Source organism: Prionailurus viverrinus, chromosome C2 (assembly GCF_022837055.1).
Source record: "Prionailurus viverrinus isolate Anna chromosome C2, UM_Priviv_1.0, whole genome shotgun sequence".
Lineage (NCBI taxonomy): Eukaryota > Metazoa > Chordata > Mammalia > Carnivora > Felidae > Prionailurus > Prionailurus viverrinus.
Genome location: NC_062569.1, coordinates 46310319 through 46330373, shown reverse-complemented (window position 1 = coordinate 46330373; position 20055 = coordinate 46310319). Strand labels below are relative to the sequence as shown.

The 20055-nt window shown below is 37.9% G+C and overlaps 1 protein-coding gene across 2 annotated transcripts in view; it reads right to left on the bottom strand.

Moving 5' to 3' along the window:
- Window positions 1-20055, bottom strand: part of LOC125175775 (arylacetamide deacetylase-like 2) — a 181646-nt gene that overhangs the window by 48552 nt on the left and 113039 nt on the right. For both annotated transcript variants that reach the window (XM_047876606.1, XM_047876605.1), the window contains 2 exons: window positions 14330-14402; window positions 13563-13606 (listed from right to left, as the gene is read on the bottom strand). In XM_047876606.1, the coding sequence (XP_047732562.1) occupies window positions 13563-13571 (9 nt within the window). In that variant the 5' untranslated portion in view covers window positions 13572-13606; window positions 14330-14402. The remainder of the gene's footprint in view (window positions 1-13562; window positions 13607-14329; window positions 14403-20055) is intronic.

Below are 20055 nucleotides of genomic sequence, written 5' to 3'. Positions count from 1 at the left end.
CAGCCCTTAATAAGTATAAAAGAATTGAGATCATACCATGCACACTTTCAGACCACAATGCTATGAAACTTGAAATCAACAATAGGAAAAGTCTGGAAAACCACCAAAAGCATGAAGGTTAAAGAACACCCTACTACAGAATGAATGGGTCAAGCAGGCAATTAGAGAATAAATTTAAAAATATACAGAAACAAATGAAAATGAAAATACAACAATCCAAATGCTTTAGGATGCAGTGAAGGCAGTCCTGAGAGGAAAATACATTGCAATCCAGGCCTATCTCAAGAAACAAGAAAAATCCCAAATACAAAATCTAACAAGCACACCTAGAAGAAATAGAAGAGCAAAGAAACCCCAAACCCAGAAGAAGAAGAAGAAAAATAATTAAAGATCAGAGTAGAAATAAACAATATAGAATCTAAAAAAAAAAAAAAAAAAAAAAAAAAAGCTGTAGAGTAGATCAATGAAACAAAAAGTTGTTTTTATGGAAAAATAAACAAAACTGATACACCCCTAGCCAGGCTTCTCCAAAAGAAAAGGGAGAGGACCCAAATAGATAAAATCATGAATGAAAATGGAATTATTACAACCAACCCCTCAGAAATACAAGCAATTATCAGGGAATACTATGAAAAATTATATGCCAACAAACTGGACAACCTGGAAGAAATGGACAAATTCCTAAGCACCCACACACTTCCAAAACTCAAATAGGAAGAAATAGAAAGCTTGAACAAACCCATAACCAGTGAAGAAATTGAATCAGTTATCAAAAATCTCCCAACAAATAAGAGTCCAGGACCAGATGGCTCCCCTGGGGAATTCTACAAGACATTTATTATTTTTTTTTTATTTAAAAAAAAATTTTTTTTTCAACGTTTATTTATTTCTGGGACAGAGAGAGACAGAGCATGAACGGGGGAGGGGCAGAGAGAGAGGGAGACACAGAATCGGAAACAGGCTCCAGGCTCTGAGCCATCAGCCCAGAGCCTGACGCAGGGCTCGAACTCACGGACCGCGAGATCATGACCTGGCTGAAGTCGGACGCTTAACTGACTGCGCCACCCAGGCGCCCCTCTACAAGACATTTAAAGCAGAGATAATACCCATCCTTCTCAAGCTGTTCCAAAACCAGAAAGTGAAGGAAAACTGCCAGACTCATTTTATGAAGCCAGTATTACTTTGGTTCCTGAACCAGAAAGAGACCCAGGAAAAAAGAGAACTACAGGCCAATATCCCTGATGAATATTGATGCAAAAATTCTCAATAAGATACTAGCAAATCGAATTCAACAGCATATAAAAAGAATTATTCTCCATGATCAAGTGGAATTCATTCCTGGGCTCCAGGGCTGGTCAACATTCACAAATCAATCAATGTGATACATCACATTAATAAAAGAAAAGAACCATATGATCCTGTCAATCGATAGAGAAAAAGCATTTGACAAAATTCAGCATTCTTTCTTAATAAAAACCCTCGAGAAAGTTGGAAAAGAAAGAACATACTTAAACATCATAAAAGCCATTTAAGAAAAGCCCACAGCTAATATCATCCTCAATGGAGAAAAACTGAGAGCTTTCCCCCTGAGATCAGGAACATGACAGGGATGGCCACTCTCACCGCTGTTGCTTAACCTAGTGGTGTTGGATAGTCTAGCATCAGCAATCAGACAACAAAAGGAAATCAAAGGCATCAAAATTGGCAAAGATGAAGTCAAGCTTTCACTTTTTGCAGATGACATGATATTATACACGGAAAACCCAATAGACTCCACCAAAAGTCTGCTAGGACTGATACATGCATTCAGCAAGGTCGCAGGATACAAAATTAATGTACAGAAGTCAGTTGCATTCTTATACACTAAGAACGATGCAACAGAAAGACAAATAAAGAAACTGATCCCATTCACAATTGCACCAAGAATCATAAAATCCTAGGAATAAACCTAACCAAAGATGTAAAAGATCTGTATGCTGAAAACTATAGAAAGTTATGAAGGAATTGAAGAAGATATAAAGAAATGGAAAAACATTCCATGCTCATGGATTGGAAGAATAAATATTGTTAAAGTGTCCATACTACCAAAGCTATCTACACATTCAATGCAATCCCAATCAAAATTGCACCAGCATTCTTCTCGGAGCTAGAACAAGCAATCCTAAAATTTGTATTGAACCACAAAAGACCCCGAATAGCCAAAGTAATATTGAAGAAGAAGACCAAAGCGGGAGGCATCACAATCCCAGACTTTAGCCTCTACTACAAAGCTGTCATCATCAAGACAGCATGGTATTGGCACAAAAACAGACACATAGACCAATAGAATAGAATAGAGACTCCAGAATTGGACCCACAAAAGTATGGCCAACTAATCTTTGCCAAAGCAGGAAAGAAGATCCAATGGAAAAAAGACAGTCTCTTTAACAAATGGTGCTGGGAGAACTGGACAGCAACATGCAGAAGGATGAAACTAGACCACTTTCTTAACACCATTCACAAAAAGAAACTCAAAATGGATGAAGGACCTGAATGTGAGACAGGAAACTATCAAAACCCTAGAGTAGAAAGCAGGAAAAACCTCTCTGACTTCAGCCGCAGCAATTTCTTACTTGACACATCTCCAAAGGCAAGGAAATTAAAAGCAAAAAGGAAGTATTGGGACCTCATGAAGATAAAAAGCTTCTGACTGCAAAGGAAAAAATCAACAAAACTAAAAGGCAACCGATGGAATGGGAAAAGATATTTGCAAATGACATATAGGACAAAGGGCTAGTATCCAAAATCTATCAAGAACTCACCAAACTCCACACCCATAAAACAAATAATCCAGTGAAGAAATGGGCAGAAGACATGAATAGACACTTTTCACAAAGAAGACATCCAGATGGCCAACAGGCACTGAAAAGATGCTCAACATCACTCATCAGGGAAATAGAAATCAAAACCACACCAAGATACCACCTCACACCAGTCAGAGTGGCTACAATGAGCAAATCAGGAGACTATAGATGCTGGAGAGGATGTGGAGAAACGGGAATGCTTTTGCACTGTTGGTGGGAATGCAAACTGGTGCAACCACTCTGGAAAACAGTGTGGAGGTTCCTCAAAAAATTAAAAACAGATCTACCCTATGACCCAGCAATAGCACTGCTAGGACTTTACCCAAGGGATGTAGGAGTGCTGATGCATACGGCACTTGTACCCCAGTGTTTATAGCAGCACTTTCAAACATAGCTAAATTATGGAAAGAGCCTAAATGTCCATCAACTGATGAATGGATAAAGAAATTGTGGTTTATATACACAATGGAATACTGCTTGGCAATGAGAAAGAATGAAATAAGGCCTTTTGTAGTAATGGGGATGGAACTGGAGAGTGTTATGCTAAGTGAAATAAGTCATACAGAGAAAGACAGATACATATGTTTTCACTCTTATGTGGATCCTGAGAAACTTAACAGAAGGCCATGGGGGAGGGGATGGGAAAACAAAGTTACAGAGAGGGAGGGAGGCAAACCATAAGAGACTCTTAAAAACTGAGAACAAACTGCGGGTTGATGGGGGTGGAAGGGAAGGGAAAGTGGGTGATGGGCATTGAGGAGGGCACCTGTTGGGATGAGCACTGGGTGTGGAATGGAAACCAATTTGACAATAAATTTCATATTAAAAAATTTTTAAAAATTGCTGACAAAAAAATAATTGCTAAGACCTGAAAAGAAAAAAAATGAATAAACGTTCAAAAAATTATTTTTAAAAAGAAAATGCACAAAGACAAAGTTTTCTGACAGAAGGTCTCCTGGTCCCCATCTCTCTCCCTAGCTTCCTCAAGGAGATGATCTATTGAACTAAGAAGATAAGCCATCAACCTCGGTTTCAGAAGCTATTAGGAAGAAACTCACAGTGCATACACAAACTGAGAGAGACCAAAGAGACTTCATTTATACCTTTCGTGGGCAGGTTCTTGCTGCTTCCGAAGTATAGAGAGCTCACGTGTTATATTTCTTTCCTTGCCAAATCATTTTGAAATCATCTTGAAATAAAGTTGGAAGTTGGAAATTTTTCTACTCCTTAGCAATGTTGAGAAAAAAAAAATGAGTAGACTTTTATTCTAGTAGAGGTTGAAGAAAACCTCAAACTTTAAACCAAAGAAATCTAGAAGCAATATCAGACTATAATTATGAAACAAAAATAGCACAAAACAAAAAGGAGCAGGCTAAAGCACCTTTGCTCTTATAATATTAGACCACTGCCATTCTTTCCCGTGCCCAAGCTAATTTGCTGAGATAGAGAGAATATCTTTCCTTTGGACACACATGAGAAGCACGGTTGTTTATTAGTCTCCAAACAGAGCTGCTTAGTGTTCAGACTTATCTAAAAGCAGATACCAAACTCGTCAGAGATAGGTAGGAAACCATGAGTAGCCATTGTTCACAATGGAAGGCTTTACAAGGAGGCTTCAAACTGCCTGACATAACCTGAGCCACTGGCAACCTGAGGAACATCAATGGAAGTTACTACCTGGCTTCCAGAATAAGGCAAGTCACGAGGTTGCTGGCACAGAACCTGGCTGGAGTTACAGGATAGTATCCAGGGCATTAGATATGGCCAACTTCCAAAGAAGTCTGTGGTATTTCTAGAACATCTCACATCTGACAGTCTTTCAGAAAGGAAGCAGTTGTGCTCTTTTAAGTGGCACCACAGTTAAACTCACCCTATAATTCAGGGAATGCTTTGTCCCAGTCCAGAACTGGTGGCAGAGCCATGAAAGAGAACTCCAGCTGAGTATGGACAACTGATCTATTTCCTCAAAAGCAATTTTTACAGAACAGGGAGAGAAAGAACAGTATGAAGGTGAGTCTACAAAGGCCATTTAATTGATTATAATCAGCTTGAAATACTGTAGGCAGCACAGAAAGAACATCAAAGTGTTTTGTTGTTGTTGTTTTTTCCACACCAACAGCAACCAGGATGGAGGATTGGGGGTGGCCCAAAGAGGCTGCAGCAACACTTTGGCCTGTTTGTGCATGAAGAACACTGGTATAGCTTGTAAAGTAGCGGCCGCGGTCCAGGAATTCCCTCTTGGGGAAGGAATGTTGACACAGAGAAGGCCACTCAACAGACGGGACAGTCCTAATTGCAGGACCCCTTAATGGTTCTAAAAAATTGCCTTTAACAGTTTTAACTGCCTGGGCACCTGTGTGGCTCAGTCGGTTAAGTGTCCGACTTCTGCTCAGGTCATAATCTCATAATCTTCTCGTGAGTTCGAGCACTATGTCAGACTCTATGCTGACAGCTCAGAGCCTGGAGACTGCTTCGGATCCTGTGTTTCCCTTTCTCTCTTCCCCTTCCCCACTCGCATTCTGTCTGGATGTCTCTTTAAAAATAAATAATAAACATTTTTTTTTAATTTTACAAAAACACTTTTAACTCTCTGATAATATCTGGCTCTAACCTTCCTTTGGGAAGCTAAATATAATAACTTTCTTTTCCCAAAATTGAGTCATTTTTCCTGACTCCATTATATTGCCTGTTATTCCAACACTCAATTTTAAGACTTACACTTTTAAAAAATATAAAAAAGATGGTCGGAAAAAATAAAAGTAAACCAAAAATTAATATGGTAATTGCATATGAAAATCAAATTAAAAAAATGAAACAAAAAATATAAATGTATGAATATCAATTCAAAATAAAGCTATAGAGACATCATTGCATAAAGTAGTACCTTTTTGTAGTCCTTGAAGGAATCTTAAATATTTAGTTTTAGAATAAGAGTAACTTCATTCAAAAACCATTACTATACTGGCAGTTTCTTTGATCTTTTATACTTGGCCTAATTAGGTTTTAATTGTGTGTTACCTGAAAATAACAGATTTTATAATTCTGCTTTATTTTCTTAGTAGGGTTATTTCCAAAAATTTCATTATTTATTCTTTCAATTTCATTCAAATTTAAAACTATCATTGTGTTACCACATCATTAAAAGGTTGAATTTTCTGTTTTTTCCCACTAACAAATGCCCATTTCCTTCCTTTAGAAAACTAAAAAAGAGGGGCGCCTGGGTGGCTCAGTTGGTTGAGCGGCCGACTTCGGCTCGGGTCACGATCTCACAGTCCGTGAGTTCAAGCCCCGCATAGGGCTCTGTGCTGACAGCTCGGAGCCTGGAGCCTGTTTCCGATTCTGTGTCTCCCTCTCTCTGACCCTCCCCCGTTCATGCTCTGTCTCTGTCTCAAAAATAAATAAACGTTAAAAAAAAAAAACTAAAAAAGAAAAAAAAAACTAGAAAAAGGACATACTTTCGTCACTGATACAAGGTCCCTCTTACTATATCTGCCCAGGCATTTTAGCATTTTATGATGTCATTGCTGAGTACCCACAAAAGGAAATTTTAAAAATTCTGCAGGCACTTAGAAGCACTTAGAAGTTATACCACACTCATTTTATACCTGTATAATACAGAGTATTACACATTAAACATTAAAATCCTTCTGCTTTAGCGATAAGAAAACTGATGCCCAGAAAGTCTGACTGAACAAATTTTCACAGCTAGGAAATGGCAAAGCTGGGTCTAACATCATTTTTTTTTACATCAGCGTTCTATCTGCTTTGAAAAACATATAATTAACTTCTAAATTTTGTGAAAGAGTCTATAGGGATTAAAAAAAAGATTAATGAAGATAAATCAGAAAAGACTTTTCAGAGAAAAAAGAACTTGACTTATACTTGAAGAATGCCTAGGATTACAAGAAGCAAATGAGGCAAAATGAATGTGAACGACATGCTATGTGGTCTTGAAGGAGCCATGTGTCACATTGACACTTGGAGCCAAAGACTTTCTCATGGGAACATTATTTTGGTAAGAGTGCTCTGGTTTGATTTGGGAACTACCACCCACACCCCTTTGATGCAGCCTTTGACAGGACTGTTGATAAAGAGGCTACCCTCCTTCAGTCAAGAGATGGGAAGGTAACCCATGTGCGATCAAGTGCTCACTCACTGGGATTTGGATCTGAAACAGAACTACAAAATATAAGCAAATACAGAAAGTGAAATCATATAAAATCCTCAATTAAAACCACAAAGGCAGAAAAAGAGTACAAAACAAAAACAAGGGCAACAAATAGAAAATTGTACCAAATATGGAAGACATTAATCTAACTATATCAATATTCACTTTGAACATCAATGAGCTAAATGCAGGAATTAAAAGACTGAGACTGTCAGAATGGATCAAAATACAAGACTCAATTTTATATTGTTCATAAGAAAACCACTCTAAAGACACACAGATTAAAAGTAAATGGATGGAGAAAAATATCTACCAAACATTTTTTTCTAAGCAGGGGTAGCTGTATTAATTTCAGAAAGAGCAGACATCAAAGAAAGAAAAGTTATCAGGGATAAAGAAGTCATTACATAATGATAAAGGGGCCAATTCTCCAAGAAAACATAAAATCCTTAACATGTATGCACCTAACAACAATATCCAAATACATAAGGCAAAAACTTACAGAACTGCCAAGAGAAATAGATGAATCTACTATCATAGTTGCAGACTTAAATACCTCTCTATCAGAAATAAACAGATGCCAAACTAAGTATATCCTTATCATGCAATCCAGCAATTAAATTCCTTGGTCATTTACCAAAAGGAGTTAAAAACTCATGTCCACACAAAAACCTGAATACAGGCCTTTACAAAAGCTTTATTTATAATTGTCAAATCTTCAAAGGAAACGTGACGCACGTTAGTGGATAAATGGATAAACTGGTACATCCAGAAAATGGAGTATTATTCAGCACTGAAAAGAAGTGACCTATCAAATGCTGAAAAGATATGGAGGAAACTTAACATTACTAAGTGAAAGAAGCCAATCTGAAAAAGCTATGTGCTATAGGATTCCAACTATTGGAATATATTTGGAATATATAGTTGGAATATATAGTTGGAATATATAGTTGGAATATATTTAGAATATATAGTTGGAATATATTCCAACTATTCTGGAAAACAGATGAAAACAGTAAAAATATCAGTGAGTAACAAGAGTTGGGGTGGGGATGGGGAAAATGAATAGGCACAGCACAGAGGAGTTTTAGGGAAATGAAAATATTCTGTATGATATTATAATGATGGGTACTGGTCCTATAGATTTGTCCAAACCCACAGAATATGCAACACCAAGAGTGAACCGTAACATAAACTATGGACTTTGGGCAACAATGATGTGTCAGGGTAGGTTCACCAACTGTAACAAACATACCACTCTGGAAGGGGATGTCGTTAATGGGGAGGCTATGCATGTGTGTCGGCAGGGGGTGTATGAGATATTTCTTATCTTCCTCTTAATTTTGCTATGAACTTAAAACTGCTCCTAAAAATACACATAATTTAAAAACAATAATAAAATAACTATCAGTCACTCTGAAGTTTAAGGACATATGAGATAATCGTGGAAGTTTCTTTGTGAGAATGTCATGTGCTTATCCACTTCTTTCTTCACTCCCCTTTAAACCAACGTGTAGCAGCCTCAGTGAAAGAAATGGGTAGGGAAAAGGTAGGGCACTAGAAGTGATTAGGAAAAAAGGGACACAGCAGACATCGCACTTTCAGCAGAAGGTACCTAATGTATCAGACTGACAGAATATGAACTATTATGGGAAGCAGGACAGTATGTAAAGGAACCAGCTCATAATGGGTGTCAGAAATAACTGTTAAAACGTTCAGCTCTTTTGCAAGCCAGTTGTTAAATAAGCTGTAACAAAAAATAACATAAACCTACAACTAAATTATATTAAAAATAAAGTTAATAAGTATTAAAAATTGAGCACTAATAAAAAATTAGTTTTATTACATTTATAGTTACCTATGCTCATGGGGTATTTATGTCTCTAGCATGGACATGGTGGAAAAAATACATAACGGTGTGCTACTGCACATCTCTTCCCAGCTTTGTGTTCATTTACATTACATTGATCATTTAACAGCAGCCAGGATTATAGTATTTATAGCATTGAACCAGACAACACTACAAGTCAGGGCTTTTGTGGGACAATCAGCTGTTGAGTGTTTACCAGTACACCGCTCGCCCAGCTTTACCTGCAGGTGCTAATTCCCACTCTTAATTGGCATCAACCATCTACCACTGCCTCCGCCTATTAGTCTCCTGTGGTAAAAACCAACCCCTGTCCTCAGGAATTAGCATGCTTCAGAGAAGAGGACATGGGTTCACGTTCTAGTTTGTGACCTCTTCTGAATCTCAGCTTCTTCCTCTTTAAACTTTCAAATATATTGAAAAAAAAATAGTGGAAAATGAAGTGAGATACATAAAAAACTTGGAACATCAAAGCAGCTCAAAAATATTATTTCTAGCCATATTTCCCATTTATGGGGATCCTACTTTGAATGAACTTGAGGAACAAGAGGGAGATATTGAATAGTAACGACAATAAACAAAGGCCAAGCAGAATAAAATATAAGTAATCTACATATATAGGTTGTGAGAGAATATTAATGAAATTTCAAGCATTATCGAGATATTTAACAACTCACAAACTTCTCCCTTAGACATTTCTTTTATGCAAGTCACAATATGTGTTGTCTTTCTATACAGATTTATATACCATAGGGTGCAAGGATTCTACTGCCTTTCCACTGCACAAAGCAAGGATTCTGTCTTCTTTATACTGCACTAAGTGAACATATTACTGTGGTAAATATAATTTACTAGATTTATTCTACAAAGACTCTTTCAAAATGTAAATCACTATAAAGTCTGCAAGTGTTCATTTGTGGTCAACAGAGACTTCCATGCCTAAGGGGGCCGCGGGGGGGGGGGGGGGGAACCTTACCATAAGTGCACTAGCATTTAAATGAGATCTATGACCATTACTCTCCAGGCTTCTGTAATATTATCTAGGATGAATGCATAAACACTACAGTCAAAGAGAAAACAAGTCATTGGATCCAAAGCACTCAGCTTTGTACCTGTGATTATCTTTTCTCCAATCTCTGCACAGTGATTAGTTTGACATTGCTCCATGTATCATAAACATTGAGCAGCAGGTCAAAAGTACAATCTTCTTAGGTAATATCATTACCTACTAACTCGGACCTACTGTTCAGTTCCAAAGCTGACAGTGACAGTAGTAACTGCTTCTGCAATCATATAGATTAGTAGGAACAGAGTGCAAATCAAGAATGCATCATTAGTATGTAACTAGTACCTCTCACAGCAGGCTTTCACCCTGGGACATGAGCCCAGCAACACTTTTTTTTTGTTTTTGAAAATATGAATAGAGCACTGAATAAACCAAGACATCTAGCTATATGATTGGTTTGTTGCAAATTTTAGTGAGACGAGGTTAAAAAAATATGCCTACTAAATCTAGTCAACTTCAGGCTAACACCACTGAAATGAAACATTAATAGTCAAAAACCATTGCTTAGTGCAGTGAACTGAGCTTTGGATAATAAAGGATTCACTTTCAGGTGGCTCAGTTAAGCACCTGACTCTCGATTTTGGCTCAGGTCATGATCTCACAGTTGTGGGATGGAGCACAACTCCCCCCACCCTGCACCAGGCTCTGTGCTAACAGCGTGGAGCCTGCTTTGGATTCTCTCTCTCCCTCTCTGCCTTTCCCTGCTCATTTTCACATTCTCTCTCTCTTAAATAAACATTAAAAACAGACAAAAAACACGAATATAAAGGATTCATTCTTATCCAAGCTCCACCTTTCATTTATCCAATTCAGAAAAATTTATTCAGTGCCTACTATATGCTGGACATTCAGTGCATCTCGAGTTTCATCATAGGAAAATCAATTATTCTATAAGCAAATACTTATTGTATGCCTATTTTGTACTAACTCTATATTAGGTAAAGGATTACAGAGATGAGCAAAAGGTGGCATAGTCCATACCTTCCTAGAATTTAGTGTACCTGTCTTTTCTGAGTTTTACTTTTCTAAGTTTGGCTTTGGAGTTCTTATCCTGTAAGTTTTTGTTTAATTGGTACTACTCCGAGGCTTTCCAACTAATTTTGCAAAATGTGCTGCTATTGTCACTCCTCCTTCTGTTCTTTCCCCCCACCACATAATTTCTCATTGAAAGCCTGCTTGCTTTCTTTTCCTTTTTTTCCATTAGTTATAAAGAAACATTATCATTACTCTGAAATATTTGAGGACTAAAGACAATCAAGACATACAAAATCATAAAGTCAATACAGTGGACAGATATTTTATTTAAATGTTTATTTTTGAGAAAGCAAGAGCAAAAGAGAGAGAAAGTAGGGGGGGGGGGGGACAGAAAGAAAGGTGGACAGAGGATCCAAAGCAGGTTCTGTGCTGACAGCAGTGGGCCTGATGTGGGGCTCAAACTCATGAACTGTGAGCTCATGACCTGAGCTGAAGTCAGGCCCTTAACTGACTGAGTCACCCAGGCGCCCCATGCAGATGTTTTTTAAATAACCAAAATATTAATAACTTGGTGCACTTTCCATTTTCCCTGCTTTACCTAGCACTTCCTTTTCCTCACTGGTCCTTATCTTTTCCCCATTTGGGCAGCTATGTTCTCTTTTCCCATTGTCTCAAAGATGAGAATTTCCTATGACAATTACCTTTCACTCTATAGGTCAAAACACCAATATGAGAATTCTTCTACCTGCTAGGAATGTTCATCTATACTATGCATTCAAGAAAGAAGGAGAAAGCAATGGGAGTAAATGAATCCATTAAACTCACTGCAAGATAGACTTGGACCAAAACATCAATGATCTAATTTCTATGTTCTCTTGCTCTAATGAGGGGATTAATCAGGGGAAGGGGATGCCATGATGATTTTTTGGGTCTGCAGGTATGTGTGTGGGTTCAGAATCTGTACCAAACATCCCATGAAATATGTGAATATTTTCCTTTTCTCAGTGCAGTTATTCAGGTAAATGGCTATATGTCCCTTTGGACAAGGGTAGAAGAATCATTACTCAAATACATACACTAGCTGTGCAAGGACCTTCCTAAAATTGACTCAGTCTCTCCTTCAATACATAACTCTGAATTTAAAAAGTAAACTAACAATATTGGATCAGGGATTGGAACAGCTGACATCAATCTTCTATTCATCTTTATCTTTTCTGAAACTAGACAGATAAGTGCACAATGAAGAAAACGCTTATGAGCCACCCACAAATCTTGTCCCTTAGAACTCAATGGTCTCTTGACCATTAATATTAATTGACTATAGGTCAAAGCCTCCAAGTGACTAATCTGACATTGCTCTTCATTAGTGTGTTTTCATCTTATCTATGATGATAAAGTTCTTCCACCTGGCTTCTGCTATTCCAGAATTCTGTCAAACCCATGGACACTTGGGGAGACAATATTGCCCTTAAAAAAAACCTGTACATTTTACCACATGTAGTGTTATCTCATTATTAACTGTGTTTTCCTAGTGACCAATAATATTACAAAGTTTTTGTGTACTTTTCTGATCTGCTCTTGTTTCTGAGAACATTACCTGGATAATTTTGTTGATCTAGGAAGGGTAAATCCTTATCACAAACCTGTATCTATATTTTTGGTATAAGATAGCAGAAAACATCATGCCCAATGCTAATTCTTGTTCCTCCTATTCAGGGGTAGATGCTCTCTCACAGATTTTCTTACCTGGAGACTCTTCAGAGCTACAGTGAACTGAATATTTCCTGTTGATCAATTTACATACACATCAAGTTCATGACATCAAAAAACAGGGGACTTCCGACTATGAATGAGATCAGTGCTAAAATTCTCTCAAATCAGGTATCGTATAGAGGAATAAAATCTACCTCTGAGAAGGGGAAATACAAATTGTAAAGCCTAATAGAAATGGAATACAGTGTTGTCAAATACGAAATATCACAAACCATGATGACGCTGTGCCAGTTTGAAGTAAAACTTTTATGATTTATCTGGGGTGTAAAATATTTGAAGGAGTTCTGGGTTGGAAGTCAGGACAAGTAGCTCTGATTTACAGAGGCCTCCAGGTATTCTTTTGTTTTCACAGCTGCGATGCCCTTGGACTTGGCTATGTTTTCACCACCTGTGGGGCAAAGGTCTCTTCACCATATGGTCTACCCTCAGAGCAGCCTTTTGAAAGAGTCTTTCATCTTCCACACAGGATTTAAACAATCTATATCACGTGTTCTAGTTACCCTTATAAATCAGGTGACCACATAATCTTTATCAAAATGGGGGAAATTTTTGCATAAAAATGGTTACTCACACCAAGAAAATGGGTATAAGCCAGGACTGACAGGCACAAACTGGGACTTGTGGTCATTCTATTGTAAATTGTTTGTTTCTGGACCTGCCCTTTCAAATAAACAGTATTTTGCTTGTATTACACATTTAGTAAACATTCTAATGAAATAATCAATGTCTAAGGAGACTAGGAGAAAATCTCAAATCCATCACTAGTAATAGTAAGTAGAAACTAGAACAAGAAGAAATCAAAGAGGACCACAACAACTGTCAAGAATAAAGGAGAAGAAAAGCTAAGAAGATTCTAAACAACATATGCACATGACACATGCACAAATTGTAGCAGGTTAAACCACGGCTGCTCTCTGTAAAGATAAATGGGATAATAATAAAGCTTCAGGGGATGTGGTCCAAAGAATTTAAATTAAGAAATTAAGAAAATGGGGGACGGGTGGCTTGGTCGGTTCGTGAATTCAAGCCCTGCGTTGGGCTCTGTGTGCACAGCTCAGAGCCTGGAGCCTGCTTCACATTCTGTGTCTCCTTCTCTCTCTCTGCCCCCCCACCTCCACTCACTCTCTCTCTCTCTCTCTCTCAAAAATAAACACTTAAAATTTTTTTGAAAAAGAAATTAAGAAAAAATTTTCACAGCAGGGATCATGTAGTTTGCTTCAACTTCTATTTCAAAAAATGAGAAAAGGTATGTACAGAATGAATATGAATTAATTTTTTTAATTTTTTTTAATGTTTATTTTTGACAGAGAGGGAGACAGAGTGTGAGCAGGCAAGGGGCAGAGAGAGAGGGAGACACAGAATCGAAGCAGGCTCCAGGCTCCCAGCTGTTAGCCCAGAGCCTGACGCGAGGCTTGAACTCACAACCCGGGAGATGATGACCTGAGCCGAAGTCAGACGCTTAACTGACTGACAGACCCAGGCGCCCCTGAATTACTTTAATCAGATAACACTAATTGATACATAGTAAAGCACTGATGTTGTTATTGATATCATCAAAATTAGTGCTAAGATTGGGACTCTGAAAACTGGAGATTTTGGTAACATCAAGAGGAGTGGAGATAACTGGGAGCACTTACCATTTCAAGAAAGAGTGGATCTAAGTTGGGTGATTATGAGGGAATTCTAGAGGTAGTCCAAAGTTGCCAGCACCTGAAAAGCAGAGAGCAGAGAAAAATGGCAGGCAGTTACCCAAAGAACCTGATCCACCTTGTATTTCTGTCACCCACTTTTGTACTTTTGGGCTCAGTCACGGTGTCTCTGAATATCTTCTGAGCTACTCATAATGGCACATACCCTCAGGTCACCAATATTAAGGTCAAGTGCACAAAATGTGGAACCAATAAAGCCAACTTAAATTTCTCCCAGTCTCAATAGATGTGGGCATGCTTCCCAGTTCTGGGAATGGGCACAGGTTTGTCTGTGGCTGGATTTTACCAATATATTTCCTATACCACTGAAAGGAAGTAATACTGCACAGATCAAGGGAAATCAAAAGCTTTTAGGGAGATGGGAGTTCTATTTGACAGTTTGTGGCATTTGTTAGTTTCCTTGCTTTTCTGTTTATGGAGCCATTGAAAACAAGTTAGGGAGGAGTACGGCCTCCCCACGAGCATTCATCGCGCATTATCTGTGTCAAATACCTACCTGCAGAGGCTTGAGTAACTTTCGCACACCTGTACCCTGGCAACACACCCTAACGGCGCACCTGCACAGCCCCAATGGACTCAACTTCAAACACCTTTATAGTAAGTAACACTTTTCCCCCAGTTTTCTCAGATGAAACCCAAGTCCTCTGTACAGTACATGATGCTGTTTGTCTCCGTGTACGTAGTTACCCGATAATGCCCAAAAGTTTCGTACTATGTACTTCTTGTCACACTTTCCTGCCTACAATGTGCCACCTCATGTTCTCTCCACCCATCTCTCTGTAGATGCAGGGTAAGGTAGGAAAAATAATTTTTACCTCTGTGAGCTCTTACCTGAGACTCCTGTAATAAAAGGCAGAGTAACAAGAGAAAGACAGGGGTTTAATTAACATATTTACCTCCTGTATACATGGGAAATACCCAGAGAAAAATAAAATTCCCTGTTCTGATCTAAACCACCAGCTTTGAAAACCACCTTCAACTGAGGGCAAAAGAAATGTGTGGAGGTGGGCAGTTATGGGTCTCTACCAGGAAAAAGCACAGTAAATAACAGTAAGGTTTGTTAGGCAGATTGACATCAGCACTTTTTGTATGGAGAAGACTCTTGTGATTTAGTGCCAGTCTTCTCTTCTTAGTATAGAAAGGGAGACACCCTTACAAATATAGATTTTCTTTATAAGCATAAATGTTCCTTAGAAAAAGGCAACTTCTACTGTGCTCCTAGGTCCACTATTTTTCAAGATGATCCTCATGTAAAGGAGGCCTATTTGCAGGTGGCATATTCTGCTACCCTTCAACTATCTCAACCAGGTGATTCAATTTAGAATCAACAGCAATGGACTACAAAGGACCCAGCATCATTTCTGTGGTATTTTTCACACACACACACAAAAAACATAACCTGGATGTAATCAAGAGGAAACAGCAGACAAATCAAACTGAGTAACATTCTACAAAATCACGGACTTTATTCCACTTATATGAGGTATCTACAATAGTCAAACTCATAGAAGTAGAGAATAGAATGGTGGGGGGTGGAGGAAGGGTTAATGGGGAATTTTCCAATGAGTATAAAGTCTGTTATGCAAGGTATGGTTGGAAAATATGAAATGCCATGAATACTGCCTTTAGGCCTTTCTCTTAGAAAGCTACTGTCTTTCTGTCATGTCTGAAATGTAAATAAGGATCCACCTTTCACTTGCCTGAAGATGAGGATGGTTCTTCTGATTTGGAGTTCATGTGTTTGCTGAGGTTCTTAGGCCTCATCTCAAGCAAATAAATTACTGTTATCTATGGGATAAAAATCATCCTAAGGAAAAAAATTTTAGAATGATGTAGATAGCCAGAAGAGGAAGAAAAAATGTGAGATTTATAGATACTATCTCTTTTTATAGAACACTTCTCCTCCTTTCTCTGTCATTTCTGCTCTCTCTGCTCTCCTGTATCTCTTTATCCTTCTCAGCCTCCAACTGACTTCAGGAAAGGAGAGTCAATGACCTTTTAGACAGTGGTTCTCTTCATTAGTAAATTTCCCCATAAAGAAGAACAGAGGGCATGATGTCTTTAGCTGGTAACTAATTACATGCCCTGCTTAAGGATCCAAGTTTGTTCATCTCCTGACCTAGTCTGATCCACCTCCAAGAGTCCCTTCTTGGCCACACACCATGTAGCTGGGAAAGCAGACACGACGACGACACCTGATCTGGGAACAACTGAGATCTCGTAAAAAACACCATGGTCCCATATGAAGACAACAGGATGAAAAGCAGCACTAGCTGCCTGGAAAAAGGCAAATGAGCAAGGTATTAAGCTGATGAATGTCAAAACAGGAAGGAAACCAAAGTGCCATATAATTCACATTTTTGCCTTAATGCGAGGAACACCAGACTTTCCTATTTGGAGTGCCAGCAAAGCTGATGTCATTGAGAAGCCACCTGGGGCTCCAGGGTAATTCACAAGCCTTTCTCACCAGCTGATGCTACCCATCTTAAAGACCTCTTTTATCTGTGTGCCAGAAGCTTTCAGAATATATGTTTGGTTTCTGCCATGCAACAAAATAAATTGTTTTTAGGGGAGGATTTTTTATTTTACTGGGAACCTAAATACCTCACAGAGAATTGATAGCTGCCTTTCAGAGGCTTTACAACTGCCTAGTCAGATTATCAGTGACTTATTGTGGAGCCCAGGCAGGGCAGAAGGACAAAATTTCTAAAGGCAACCATTGTGCGAACAGAGTTTCAAAAGCTATTAACCCACAGTGGACTCCAAACTTAGAAGATCCAGTTTGGATACTGTCAGAAATTTTTCTTCATTTTCAAAATGTGCCTCACAAAGGAAAATGGACACATAGGCTACACAAATTGGGCTAAGAAAAATTTGACTGGTTTACGGGAATTGCATAATAAAATAATTCCCACACTACAGTCCCTATTTGGTTAGTATTGTGTCATCAACAAAATCCTATGAATTAGAGATTTTAAGGACACTAGACTTTTACTACGCCTAATAAACAGATTAAATTATTTACAATATCAAAGACATGAGCTATTCATCAGAATACTTTACAGGTAAAGTATTCTTTCAAAGTAAACGCACGAAGTTTTCCCTAAACCAACTTTTCAGGAACTAGTTGGATTTTATAGAACTAAGGCCCATAAAGAATAAAAGACTTTGTTTAGTTACAGGGTGTATGATGTCTGAATGGCTCGGGCAGCAGTGAAGTCTTAATTACATAACTGTCACTTTGGGCACACCAAAGATATTAGATATAGAAAGTCATTTATTTCTACCATTGTCCAGGAATTATACAAATGTTTGCAGATTTCTACAAGTCTCAGTCCTCTGGACAAATAAAGCAAATAAAACAAACCCTAAAGCAAATCATTGGCAAAGACTCTGAAACCTTCTAGGATAGGAGCCATAGAGTTTTACCATCAGCCTTGTTAAAAATGAGAGTACCCCCTACCTACAAGGAGGCACAGATTCTCTCCCAGTGAACTCATATTTGGCAAACTTATGGATTTTGGTCTGAGACCATGTCCTGTGCCTAATTTAACTAAATCCTCTTATAATCATCCCAGTACTTAAAAATCCACCTCTCTTTTTTTTTAATGAAGTCTGAAACAAAATCATAAAAACCTGGAAGGACCCACTGGAAGACCAAAAGATTTCATCTACATGAAGATGTTCCAGAGAAAAGATGGGCTGTCACTGCCCTGAGAAGGACCGATTCAAGTGCCAATCAATAAGGACTACCAAAGTAAATTACAACTCAGCTAGTTGGTGCTTCCCAGGGGAACCAGATCCTTAGAAGGACTGGATTGCATTACCCACAAAGGACTTGAAACTCAAGATTTTTAAACTTATATTGATACGTAACTCAACTCAATTATGCCTCCAAGATCATAAAGCACTTATGCCTCTAAGATCTTAAGTCAAGCACTTCTTATAACCTCAATCAGATACCACACCATGGGTCCTCACCCAATAGAGAGCAACACATGGAATTTTGAAAGCTATTTTTTTCCACAGTCTTATCATTATTCTTTGTATAACATCTTTCAGAGAATTATAAATTACACTATAAAGAGGAGAATAGTTGACACTTTTGATTACCCAATCTAGCAACAAATGTTGGGTAGTATCAAGAGGAAAAAAACAAACTATTCTCTTCGTTATAATAGCTGATGTACTCCTTGATAATTGAAACCAAATTTTATCTGCCTATGTCTTTCTAGAGTTCCTGGCATAGTTTCCTGCCCCATAGACACACATACATTCCCAAATAAAATTAAATTTAGCCAACTTAATAGGGAGGGGTTTTAAACTTTTACCTAATTTTTAGGATTTACTGTTAGGGCATCAAAATATAAATTAAAAATGAACAAATAAAGCTTAGTAATGTCTGGACACAGAACAATGAATGTTCAGAGGTGAGATTTTCCAACCTAATCATGACCTATACTCAGCCTGGCTTGACTTTCTCTTCCATATTATGTCAATCCCTCCTTTGCATATAGACTCATTCATTTCTGATATGCATACAAAGCACAAGATAATTTACATTGTTGTTACTTTAGGAACTCAATGAACTTAAAATATTGAAAACTCTGTTACTGCAAATTTTAGATTTCTTGTATATTATGATACATTTTGTAATTGAACTAAATATTAAATGAACCACCGAGAGGCAGTGTAGTACCAAAAATTATCATTTTTCCCATGAAAATATGGGTTTTAAATCCTTAGGTTTTGAATCCAGAGTATACTAATATTACTCTCTAAGATTTTAGTACACATAGGGGATGAGAAAATCATTCTCATTCTTCTTCTTGGTGTTCTTTCTGTACAAACAAAAAACAAGCTATTTTGGAAACATATCTTAGAAAGTTAAAACCTGTGCCATTAAGAAAAATAGTTTCACAGCAAAGTCACAAAGTGAATATTCATTACCCCTGAGGACAGAAAAAGGATGGCTCCAACCTTTGTTAAGGAACGTATTTGAGCCACGCATCTATTTTTAGCAAGTAGTTTTACTGAACCAAATTCAGTGGAAAAACCCAGAAGTGAGTAAATGATCCACTGTGAACGTATAAGGCAGATCTGTAAAACTAAACAAAACAGGGTCACAATAAAACATTTTAGTTTCAGGAGATAATTTGTTTAGTTCCTGCTCTGTCTGCAGGTGGTACTATGCCACTCACCACATGGCCTCTGTGAAAAGAAAACTCAGAGGCGCAGAAGTATTAAAAACAATTTTTTCTCTTGCAATGTTTTGCAGAAATGACTTTTTTTTTATTTTTATTTTTTTAGAGAAAGAGAGCACATGGGTGGAGAGAGGCGGTGGGGAGACGGGGAGAGAGAGATACTGAGACAGAGAGAGAGAGAGTCTTAAACAGGCTCCGTGCTCAGCATGAAGCCCAATTCAGGGCTTGATATCAAGACTGAGACATGACTTGCGCTGAAATCGAGTTGGATGCTTAAGCGACTGAGCCACTCAGGTGCCCCACCAAAAAAAAGCTTAGAATAACTGGTTATCCAAAAAACATAGAAGGTACTTAAAGTAGAAACCAAAATACAAACAAAAATATAACCAAAGTTATTGTCTGTTCAAGATAGTAAAATAAAAATTTGCTCACTTGATTTTCATACCTCCA